General features: G+C 38.6%; 1 protein-coding gene across 5 annotated transcripts; it reads right to left on the minus strand.

Annotated features, from left to right (window-relative positions):
* Window positions 1-2,255: 2,255 nt before the first annotated feature.
* On the minus strand, window positions 2,256-12,179 carry LOC112277958 (auxin response factor 6). Of its 5 annotated transcripts, XM_090248111.1 has the most exons (17): window positions 11,464-12,179; window positions 11,020-11,244; window positions 9,696-9,808; window positions 9,293-9,391; window positions 8,903-8,962; window positions 8,623-8,772; window positions 8,331-8,415; window positions 7,873-7,963; window positions 7,470-7,634; window positions 7,062-7,184; window positions 6,849-6,924; window positions 6,511-6,646; window positions 5,681-6,270; window positions 4,764-4,989; window positions 4,525-4,649; window positions 4,145-4,319; window positions 2,256-3,911 (listed from the first exon to the last, which is right to left on the minus strand). In XM_090248111.1, the coding sequence occupies exons 2-17, from the start codon at window positions 11,081-11,083 to the stop codon at window positions 3,892-3,894; spliced, it is 2,298 nt and encodes a 765-aa protein (XP_090104237.1). In that variant the 5' UTR covers window positions 11,084-11,244; window positions 11,464-12,179; the 3' UTR covers window positions 2,256-3,891. The 5 variants fall into 5 exon arrangements, with proteins under 5 accessions (XP_090104237.1, XP_090104236.1, XP_024366634.1 ...); XM_090248110.1 differs by having other exon boundaries at window positions 4,525-4,613; window positions 11,020-12,008; XM_024510866.3 differs by having other exon boundaries at window positions 4,525-4,989; window positions 11,020-12,008.
* Window positions 12,180-12,581: the final 402 nt, after the last annotated feature.

Below are 12,581 nucleotides of genomic sequence, written 5' to 3' on the forward strand. Positions count from 1 at the left end.
TTGTCTAGAAAAATAACATTATTTTTTAATCTCTTCTTAGACAATTGTGTCATTTCTGTACTTCAAATAAAACTTTAATTATTAGTTTTTTAATTTGTTATGTGTAGGTTTTTAATAGTAAAATTTGTTAATTGTTGCATCAACCAATCTATTATTCTCTCTAATTACCTTCTTATGGGTTCATTCATTCATATTATAAAAAATCATGATAAAATCCAATATATGTATACAAGTAGTAAATAAGGTTATTAGTTCCAAAAGTATAAACTATAAAGACATAAGCCATTGATATACTTTATTAGTAATTTTTTTCCCTATAAAGTTTGATTGATAAGAATAAATAACACATACAACTCATTATACTTGTTGTAATAAATGAACATTATTCTCTCTAATGTTTATATGTTTATATGTTCATATTTAAGAATACTATTTTGTCTTCTTTTTGTCTTCTTTTTCAAGATCTTTTTATTAAAAAATAATTATATATTTTATATAATATTTATAACATATGTCCTAAATTTTTGTTGTAATACATTGAAAATATTATTTTATTATATTTTAATTTTTAAATAGAAATATTTTACGTTAGATAATAATATAGTCAACACTTGTTATAGTGCACCTTGTTAAGGTCAACTTTGGATTATAATCAATTCATTTTGTTGGTCCTAATTTGAACCACCTACACTATTCTACACTGTACAGTAAACAATTTTTGTGGTCCCAAAAGGTTGATTATAACAAGGGTTAACTGTATTACCTTTAGGATCCTACAATTGGCATAATACCATTACAAAAAAAAATTTAATATTTCAATAGACTTTTATTTTTGCATTTATATATACATATGTTTAATTTTTTTAGTAATAATACAAATTTCTTTGTGTCATATATATATATATATATATATATATATATACACATAATTGAGATAAAATTATAATTATGTATTCTTAAAAATCTTAAAAATTATTTTTAATTTTTAATTTTTTACATAATTAAAATAAAATAAATTTTTAATATTTTTCTTTAAATTTTTAAAAATTCATTTAAAGTGGGATGAAAATAATAATAAAAGTATCATTTCAAAGAAACATAATATTTTCTATCTTTACTATCAATTTTTTTAAACATAATATTTTCTATCTCTACTATCAATTAATTTTTGAAAAACTTGTTTGTTTATATTGCTTCAATAATCTTTAATTAAAGTTTAGAATTAAAAATAAAAAATCATACTATAGAATAAACAATCAATAGTGATATTTATTAATTAACCACAAATATAACCATATTTAATAATAGATGATAATTTTAAAAGATCATAGTAAAAAAGAAAGTTTAACTCCAATCTAGTTTTTTTTTTCAAAAAAATAATATGTAATCTATTTTGAGATGCTTGTAGCATTCTTAGGAAACATAATAATAACAAGAAAAACATATCAACAATCAATTTATATAAAAGAAAAAGAAAAAGAATATATATATATATATATATATATATATATTTATTTATTGCAAGTTTGGTAAGAGAAGATGTAAGGGATAAAAGACTCAAGAGCCATCTTAAATAAAAATAAAATAAAGAGGCTTGTTAGCTAAGGAGTTATCTTATTTTGTGGCTCTAAACCACTATATTTTGCCTTCATTGTACAAAATTTAAAATCCAACCTTCATTGTGTCTTACAAACTTGTTAGATTCTTTGTACTTCTTTCATCTTATTTTTATAATCCAAGGGGTATTGCAATACATCTAATCCTTCATTCATAGCATAAAGACTTCAAAAGATCTATATACTTAGAAATCCACTTTAAAAACACATGGTTAAAAAAATTTACCAAAATCCTTTCCTCAATGAATAAAAAATCTCCTTTTAAATCCTAAAATTTTAGATATATTATAAAATGAAAAGAAGACACAAAATGGATCAATTTTTACTTTTTTTTCAAGTCAAAAGATATTAACTCATTACTTGATTCTAACAATTATAAGAAGTATAGAGAAATTGATTTCTTAAATTTCAATATTTTATTTTCACAATCCCTACCACAAAGTCTCAAAATTTATTACAAAGCACTTCGTTGAGATGGAACCAACAGAAATTTTAAAAATAACAACACTGCCGATGCCAAAGTGGCCACGATAATGGACAATAATTCCTTCAGCTGCTGTTAAGCAGTCTCTCTAAAGTGACCAAAAACTACAAGATGAAGTTAGTACACCATCTTGTGAGGTCGATGAGAACCACAAATAAGAGCTAATAACATTTTTGATATTGAACCTGAAAATTCAGGCACAAATTCATGAAGACCCAAATGCTGTATTTAGGATCAAATCGTCGTGTGCAGCATGAGGACACCCCCCAATTGCCACATCTACAAGCGTGGTGAAAGGACGCTGCTATCATGACCTCCCCTATCAACTGAAGATCCGTAAGCTGCTGGTTATCACGTACATCGGGGGAACAATTACTACGGTGAACATGTGAGTTATCACATACCATGTGAGACACAATGCTAAGGCTTTCAGTCATTCTCGAATCCTAAGGAGCAAAGGTGGCAAAGTCCTCGACGTTTTAGGCACTGATTTGAGACACGCTCCTTTCGGACCAAGACATAGAAAGTGTCCAAGACGAGCCTCGAGGACTGTAACATCAGCTCTGGCAAGGACGTCTGTAGCATGGAGTTTTCAAGGTCCGAGGATCCTAATCAACCATACTTGACCAGAGACTTGAAACTCTCATGCGAAAAAGGCATCGCCTCTTCACACATATACCATCGTTCGCATTCCTTACGATCTGCATATTCAACCAGGATACATCTAGTAAAGCCAATGCTTGTCTAACTGTCGCCGGCAGTGGTCTTGAGCATCACGAACCGATCTTTGAATGGAACATCCAAGAAATTGCAACGACGACCAAAGGTTATATTCCAGAGATCTCGAAGTTGGATCAGGGTCCGACTCATCATACTTGGATGTCGATCCATTCCAGCAGAAACGATGTCGGCGTTTCATATGTAGATGTAGTTTCTGCAACATGTAGATTCAGCTGACCTTAAAAGGTTCAACTGGAAGTCCCAAATACGGTGAAGACGAGGTAATCAAAGTAACGTATTCACAGCTGAATGTAATTTGTGACTAATCCCCTAGAATGCCACGATGTTGCACCAAACATCCCACACGGCACTACGGTGTCAAATCTCGCCCCTCGGACAGTACTTACTTGCAGCTTGCCAGCATCAGAAAAGTGGCCTTCGAATTCAGAGAGAGGGATGCTTTAAGGCTGCTACCACGAATCTGTGCATGCCACTAGCCTCAGACAACGTCTCTCACAAAAGTAGCTCCTGTGTACTACCCAATGTACTTGTTCGTGCGTGCCTGCATAAAACCGACTCGACTTACAGTGTTACAAAGACAGGTCGCATTCTTTGACCGTTGAGATCTCTGCAGGAGGATATATGTTCCAGGACTACACAAAATGGCCCTGCATGCTGGTCGATGCTGATGGAGCCCAAGCTTTGATTAATGATTTCCCGTTACAAATCTTCATGTTCTTGTATGCCTACTGCGGAAGATCAGTAATGTCATGAGCTTGAGTTGAGATTGATAAGTCCTCATGCATATAATTGAACAGTCAAACTTCCTTCCCAATTGTGCGGCAAACACGAAAGTCAGTCTCTATCGCTGCTGTCTAGCTTGGTCTGCGGTTCAGTGATCCATCGCACCACTTGAAGAATCAGGAAGGGAGCTTTGAGGGTGAGTTTCTCCAGAGTCACTACTGGTCAGCCCATGTTGCTGCATGTGTTGCACGGGCACCATGTTCAACATCTCAAGCTGGTCCTGATTCATCTGTGCCACTTCGGATGGAGAGAGAATTTTGATCGTTTTCACAAACTTCGCAAATTCTCTGTGTATAAAAGAACGCCACACATGAGTGTAAGTCGAAATTTGCAAACCAACAGTCATTTAAAACTGACTAAGCTGCAAACAACTGGTAACGTGACGGACCAAGACTTGTGGATATGAGCATAATTAAGACACAAAATTTTACATGCTCCTAAAAAAATGTTTGTGGGAAAGAAGCTTAAAGCTGCAGAGAAACCAAAAAGAAGCCAGTTGGTTACTCCCATGGATCATCACCAAGAAGCAATGTATCATCCTCATTATCGACGAACACAATTTGCCACCCTGATGAGGATGGATCTTCCATCAGGCAGTCTAATTGAAACCTACGCGCCAACTCTTGTCTGAGTTCTGTGTAATTAGAGAAATTTCGTACATCCAAAGATCTCCCCACCGATCCAAGCTTGTGTACCTGAAAACAGGTACGATAAATGAAAAAAGTAATTCCGTACACAACCCTTGACGCTTAAAGTCTGCTTTAGACTGCCGAACATATATACTAGTATTTCAAAAGAGCGGATCATAAGAAGAAAGCCTGCAGGTTCAATACAGGGAAATTTAGATACATAAAAATCTTTTATAAAAGCTTGCCAAAACAAAGAGCTCAAGAAATGGACCTTGGTAAACGTGCGGGGAGGAATTGCAACAGGCATTGCTGGCCATCCACTATTACGCTGAAAGAGCCCGTTACCGTCCAGCCCCTCACCTGATAGTATGCCATTATTCATAGAATCTGGCGTAACTGGTGGACCGTATGCAGTTAACAGCATGTTATTGCCTGTATCATCCTTTGATTTACGGTAAGATTGAGGAGAAACAACACTTGAGCCTCCCAATGGTTGATCAATAGACATACCAAAAAGAAGGTGGCTTCGGTCAGCTTGCAGCTGATCCGAGTCCTGATCATTGCTGCGAAATCCAAAAGGGAGCTGATGTCCCAGACCTTGATGTAAACTTGATTCATTATTTTGAGGCAGAGCATAAGACTCGGGCACCCCACCACTGGAAGCCTCCACACGAGACTGCTGGGATGAAATGAGTGCCTGGGAGTCGGATTGATTTGAAAACCAGGAAGTAGAAGCCTGTCACCAATTGCATACGAGGTGTTACGCTGCCTAAAAATTGTAGTGGAATAATTGACCATATTGTACAAAACCAATACACCTAAGGCAACACCTTGCTACCGTTATAACCTTCAAATGATACATCACCAATTTAACACACAACAGAACAGAGGACTTTCATAAATTATCACAAATAGTGTTGTGGACACTATTAGTATGTTTGCAGATATCTACGGGCCCTAAACCTACACTCATACGTAGACCTCAGGTGATATGTAGCTATCATAGTAGTAACAGAGTTCCAATGACTTAAAAGATTAAGAAGCATTGTGTCGGATTGTCATCTCCGATTACGGACGGGGTAAAAAAAATTGAAAAGACAACCATTCCTAAAAGCCAATTTCATTGAAATTTATTCAACCTCACGAGTGATCACTGACTCATAAGCAATGCTCATTTCAAATGCACAATGATACTGAAAATGATCACTCTGCCCCTTAAAGGGCTGGCAACTCTACTACTGAGCTCTGTCTAGAGCGAGCTCGACCTATATCACGTATTGTTGTTCAACTGAAGAACACATAAAAGAAACAAGCATTTTCACATTTGATTGGAAAAATGTAACAAAGACAAAAATATGAAAGACTACCTCGTTAAACATAGTCTGGGCTAGCTCACCATGGACTACTCAAAGGACAACTGCAAGTACCTGAATCACTCCTTGCACTGTCCCATAGGGTTGCAATCCATTGTGACTTTTTCGCATCAAACTGGTGATTTGATTTCCTTCACTGAAACTAAGAGTGGCACTAGTGGAAGCCCTTCTCATCATTCCCTGTAAGGCGAGGGAGTTAGACATAGTAGTTGGAGAAGTCATGTGCATATCAGATTCTCTGTAACTTGAAGATGGCCCAACAGGGTTGGCTAGATCCACTGTTTGTGTTTGGCTGGTCGTCAACTGCAATAGAGGGCCTGGAATGTCATTGATATGCTGCATGAGTTGCTGAGGTTGAGACTGAGACTGCGGCTGACCAAAGAAGAGCTGAGACGAGGATGCTGACTGAGGTAGTAATTGGGTTGGAGGATCTACACTTCGAATTTCCTGTAGGGCTGCTGCTGCAAGTGCGCGATAGTACCCACTCTGAGGTGAAGATACCATCGGTCCAAGTCTCGGTTGCGGCAGTCGCATCCAAAGAGGGTCCAATCTCAAGCCACCAACTTTAAGTGACACTGATGGGTCACTCCCGTGAGGCCACATATGTGACTTCTTCATCAACATTTCCAAAGCATCTTCTTCTTCTGTTGAGACGAATTAGAGGTTAGTCTTACGGAAGAAAGAGACACAATCGTCTTCGGCAAAACTTGGCCATCAAAGCCTTTCGAAGCATTAAAAAGCACGCAACCTGTTTCGAGACCCAAGAAGAAAGAGGAGTGATGTAGAAGTACTTCTATTATAAAGAATGGAATATCCCACTACTATACTCTGAAATTCTAACTGAAAAGAATGCTAAGGCACCCTCGATGGAGAGTCACACTTACCTTGCATGCCACGAGGACGTTTCGACCTTAAGGCAACTGGAGGAGGGCAGAGTAGAAATGGTGTTGGTGTAGGTTCAATCTCCCAAAGAGACACCCTGAGTTGTCTGTCACCAGCTATAGATTCATCCCACCCAACCTGTACAGCCAACCCAATAAAAGAAATTCAGAGAAAATGAGATGAATTATAATAACAATAATAACTACTACTATTACAATTCATCTACTAATATTTACTTAACAAATAAGAAAATAAATAAATAAATAAGTTATGAAAACCAGAAATGAAACAGAATAAAAAAGCGTATAAATCCCTACAACTTGGACATGAGGGATCACACCTTGAGAGAGCGCCAATCTGATTTAGGCCACCTGGCAGGATCAAGATCCCCTATACAAGTGATTGTGCCCATGTATCTGACAAAGATAATGCTGATCGAGGTTAACTTATCTTAAATTTTAAAAGTAATAACAATGTAACAACCAAAGGAAGTCGGAAAACGAAGTCAATAATCACGTATGTTTACTGAGAAAGTGAAGATTGATACTCATACTTTCTGACATTCGATTCCTCCGTTTCAAACGCCATCCGAAAGCGCATACCTAATGTAACTTGTGTGTTGTATAAAGCCTTCTGATATTTTGCAAGAGGAATGACAAATTCAGAAGGGCTTTGCCTGTAAAGATTTTTAAAAAAAAGTCAACATATATAGAATCTTCCAAATTTACATGCTACCAATGGCTTCAGATTAACAAGGCCTGTACAAGCAAGAAACACAAAATTCTGAACATAGAGATAAGATTTAGATGTCAAATAAACAATTTCTACAGCAAGAATATTGTTGCAAAGTTTGGAAGAATATTCACAAAGTCTGCAAGAGTGTCAAGCGCATCAACCTTTCCATTTTACAAGCGTTATCTTAAATGAAAAGTTCCTAGACACTGAGTATGGGCATGTGCACCTCGGATTATAGAAAATTTTGAAGCGGCTGCTGGTAGCTGCAGCATGGCTGGCAGCTGCAAGAACCCCGAAATGCATACTATCACTAGACAGCACTGAAGATGGCATAACCGATTGTTGTCTGTTTGCCCGCCTTATGCCCAACAAGAGATGGTCTTTATCGTCCCTAGCAACAGAGAGCAATTGCTACAACCACATTAACGGCACACATCAAACATATCGACCACAGTCATAATTATCACTATTCACTTCTAACGGACTTTCAGTGGGGTACATATTGCACAATTTGATTTCATGTAGTAAACATGAAATAGATAATAGACAGAATATAGGAAATGACCAAAGCATTTTTTAACGTACTGGAACAATGTCCTACTAGTATTGGTTCGTTGCAGAATAAGCACCTAATAAACAAGACCGAATCTCCTGCTTGCAGTCTCTTTATACTGACGAACACACTCCACCCGGTTGTGAGAAGATGCCTGCGCGGCTGGCCTGTACGAATGGCAAATCAAAAATATGCTACTGTTCCAGTCCAGGCAAACGTTGTTATACCACGACATATTCTGTGGTTGCAAGAATAAACATCCGTTCAGACGTGTAAACGACCATAAAGCGGGCCTCTTAATATCCTGCCACAGGAGGAAGCGGATTCACTATCGTAATGATGGAAAGCCAGTATCCTCTCTCCCTCTCTCAACCAACAGAAGGCCAAATTCGTAATTAAACTGGAAGAAAAAGCACACAATCATACTCAGGAACAACATAAATTAACGTATTCATCTACATCTTCAAGTAAAGTTGCGTTCGTCGTAGCTAAATCTAAGTTAATGAATGTGTACAAAAGAAATTGCATATCTACCTCTGTAAATATGACGGAAGTGCCAATCTTGATCATGAAGATCTCGGGCAACAAGCTCTTGGGCTGGTGGAGATTTCGTAAAATCCTGCAAATATCACAACTAAAACTTACAATCTCCACAAACTGCTTGTGCATAGGAACATAGTAGCCAATTGATTCAATTTCAGAGCAACCAACACAACCATGACAATAACAGACTCAGACTTTTGTATCAACAAGTGTCATCGCGTCTTCATTGAATCATTGCCATAACCTTACGCCTTAAATGCCCAAGGCAGAGGAAGAACCATACCAGGGGAGGGAAAACTTTCTCAGCAGCACGCCGTGGGATTGAAAAGCCACCGTGGGTACTAGTGTCACTGGCAGTGAGGGTCTTACAAAAATACTCTGATGGCTGCTTATTCGGAATTACTGAATCTGGTGCTAGCAAGGCTTCTTTTTCCTACAAGTCACGAATGGGATACATAACTTCAAACTTCATATCCATGGATGTTTGAAAACAAAGAATGAAAGAAAAGACGTCCCTTACAAATATGCTAAAAAACGATGACGGCGTAATCAGGACGGCTTACAGAATTCTGAATAGGTAGCAGAGTCATCTGGGCATAAACTTCGTCCGTTTCGTGGTCAGCCTGCAGCAAAAACTCTCAATGAGGAATAGACTCCCAGCCCGTCGACATTTCCTTACGAATCATTTAGGAACTGAGACACAAAGACAAGTCCAATTGGATCATGGAAATCACTATTGCAATATAATGCTTCGTTTGTGATGGAACAATGGTCTATTGCACACCATGAGATATGATACACCAAAAAATCACTGATGTAAACTATTTGCGCTCATTGTCCACGATGTAGAAGACTCAACGCAAATTCTAACTCTGCAGAGATGATGATTGTTTGGGCCTAGGTCACTAGGCTATAACAGTCATGATCCGGCTTGCTTCTCATACAGCACGTACATGAAGTGAGACATTGTCAAGTAAACAGAAAAGTCGAGAAGGGAGGCTGGGATAGTTCGGAATGGGCACGTCAGCCTCCTTCTGTGTCGATGCAGCCACCTTACAGCATCCCACAATGCTTACGTAAGTGACAAGCATGATACAGACCACACAATTACAGCAGTTTCTTTCCGATCAAGATGAAAAGACTACAAAACTGGTTGCATTGAACGTAAAATAGTTCCGACAAAACAAATCGAACACGTTGATGCAAAATTATAATTTGGACAATTATATGAGTTCTGCATCCACAATCACAAAAGACATGATGAACCACGAACACATTTACATATGGTCGATCACATCTTGAGCCTTCCAAAAACGATGAAATTTCAACTTTAACGACATGATCCACTAAACACACCTGCTCAATGTGACCTTGTGGGAAGTACACAACACGGCTTCCAACAGGAGGCAGAGACACTAATGATCCAGCGCATGCATGCCACAGCTCAGAATTCAGACTTCGTCTACCCCCTACAAAATATTCGTCAATGAATAGGATGATTAGTAAACCAGTGGAAAAGATCTACATGCATCAAATGTTAGAAGAAAGAAACTTTTATCACCATTTAAACTCTGGCACCTATTCAAAACAATTCACTGTTCAAGAGAAATAACTGCCATCATAAACTGACATAAGCTCAAAATGACCTGCAACGTAGCTGTCCACGTCTTTAAAACAGTTCAAACAGCAGATTTTAAGAATCTAGATTGATATCAAATTTCAGGTTCCCTGACTGAAATCATGATAGAGAAGTTTTTAGAGAGACCATAAATCTTCATCATAGGACATGAAATGCTCCCACAAAACATTCCAGTAGCATTTCTTGAAGAATTTGCGACGCAATGCAGCAAAATGGTAAAGAGGAGCAACAAAATGTGCTAAACGTAGATGGACATAAATTTCCGACACAAATAAGCAACATTCTTACGTTTATGAATCAAGGAATTGAAGGAACCAATGTAACAGTAATGATTGCCGTTGTGAACAAAGCCATGTGTTTGAGGGGAAGGGAACATCTAACAGTCAGAAGAACACAAGCACAGGAAAAAGCCACATGTAATGCAAAGTAATTTTGGCAGATACGACATTCAGACAGATATCCCGCGAATTCTATAGCTTATCTAAAGCAGCATTGGAGTTAGTGACTTTCACTTCTTCTGCCACACTTAAAGGAAGTGTGACGTTACCACGATGGAGGGTTCATTCTCACGAAAATGTTCTCGAGGTACTCGATGTCATATTGTATCCAGCATAACAAGTGTAAATCATGATTGGGGATCTTTGTCGAACTTCAAAATGCCAAGTACAAGATATTTAAAGCTTCTAGTATTGCTCAGGTACTGTAGTAATAACTGCTCGATCAAGCACCACAGTTCTCTTGTACTAATGAATAACTGCGAAGTAATTAATTGCTTACATAATCTTCCATCCTCAACTCTTGGACAGATCAAAAGTATTTGTCAAAAGAATCATGACTGGCATGGTCTCTAGAGGCACACAAACCCATACAATCTTTGTTGACTATCATTAGTCTGGCGAACAGATAGATAAGGATGAGCAGCCACTCTGTGCATCGGTCGACTGGTTGGGAGCTTCAAAGTTGACTTCAACTAAATGGATTTGAAGGAAGGGCAGGGAAAAATTGCACACGAAAAGGGAATGAGGATAGAAATACCAATACCTGGGTCCATGGTAGACGAAACGTGGCCTGAGGCAGAGAGCCTTGCTGGAGGATTGGAGTACATCGCAAGGTACCAAAGAACTCTCTTGTAGAATCAGAACTTCACGGAAAGGGAGATTTGGAACTCATGCATAACTAAATACTAGAGGCGAAAATTTTCCACATGTTTTCTCAAATGAGCTGACCTTGTCTACCTGTGAGGCATTGATTGTTTCCACTCCATCCCTGTAAAAGCACAAAACTCCGTTGCTGTTCTCACTGATTTGAACAAAGAACGACACCTCACTTATACTTCACTGTCTCCATCTCCACCTCGTTTGAAAGACTTTAAGCCCCTGTCCAAGGGATGGTCATATGGCAGTCGATGATGAAATTCAACGAGAAAACCGGCAATCCTTGCGCACTGTAGATCCAAATTAAACAAAGAGGGGCTACTAATCGTACCACTGTCCGTATCCACTGATTCTCCTGTACTCAACTCGACCAACGAAAAAGAATCCGGAGTAGGGAAACGGTCGAAAGATCGATTGAAACGCCAACTACGAACTCATAAAGTGTAAATTTTCGCTCCTCACGTAAGCCGTGTTCCGAAACGAGATGCGCAGCCGCAACACAATCCAACTCCTCGTCGATGATCTACAACAGTCACCATGTTGTACGAAAATGTTCCCGAGCACCAAAACACCGCGTCTTCCTCCTCTAAAGACGAAAACTGGAGAGCGAAATGCGCCATTCCAACGAGCTAACAACAGAATTTTTTCCACATTCTCGATGAGCTTCCTCCCCTCCCCTCCCCTTCCACTCCATTCCCTCCCTACTCTCCCTTTTCAGTTCCGCAGGCTTTCATCGTCACTGCAACACCGGTCCAGACGCCACACCATTCAATCACACTGAACTCCAAGTAGTTGTAACCAGAGGCGCGTTAACTAACAAGATGCAAGGCCTGCGAAGACAAAGATTACGAGACAGCTCCTGCATGCCCTTTCGGTAATTCTGATACTGTTACGCGAATGAAGGTGGCATGATTCCTCTTCTTCAAAGCATCCGTCGTCATCGCTAAATTGTTGATGATGCTCCTCCTGTCAACTACAACCCCAAAGGAATCCTGCATACTCTGGAAGAGTCGAGCTAAAAAAAGCAACCAGTAGCTCAACAACAACAACAAAAACAACAAGACTTTATAGCCAAGCCCTTAAAAAGAAACAAATAAACAAAGAAAGACGAACAATACGCAGACGAACAATACGCGGATGAACTGTCATCGTCCCTTGTTCATCCGCGTGGCCTTCATCCATGCCCCCATTCATTCGTTAATCACTTATGCTGTTCCGTTCTCGTTACTTTTTCCTTTTGGAACGAATTTTGCTTTCTACTTTTCCAATCGGAACGTGTTCACCTGTGTGGCGCCTATAACCGTTGAAATATTTCTCACATCGTTAACACTTCTTAGCTTTAGTACAAAAATTATCCTACATGGGGTTGAACCTGTTTTTATTTATACATGAATGTGATGTCTTCATCTTTTATTTGAGGGTCAGAAATGTTAGGTTACGAGACTAAAA

The sequence above is a fragment of the Physcomitrium patens genome, chromosome 26 (assembly GCF_059467195.1).
Source record: "Physcomitrium patens ecotype Gransden chromosome 26, ASM5946719v1, whole genome shotgun sequence".
Lineage (NCBI taxonomy): Eukaryota > Viridiplantae > Streptophyta > Bryopsida > Funariales > Funariaceae > Physcomitrium > Physcomitrium patens.

Coding starts and splice junctions, on each gene's coding strand:
- LOC112277958 (XM_024510866.3), bottom strand. CDS start 11,083: ATGTACTCCAATCCTCCAGCAAGGCTCTCTGCCTCAGGCCACGTTTCG. Junction 6,647..6,848: donor CAGATTGGCGCTCTCTCAAG/GTGTGATCCCTC, acceptor TTGGCTGTACAG/GTTGGGTGGGATGAATCTAT. Junction 4,320..4,524: donor CTCCCCGCACGTTTACCAAG/GTCCATTTCTTG, acceptor ACCTGTTTTCAG/GTACACAAGCTTGGATCGGT.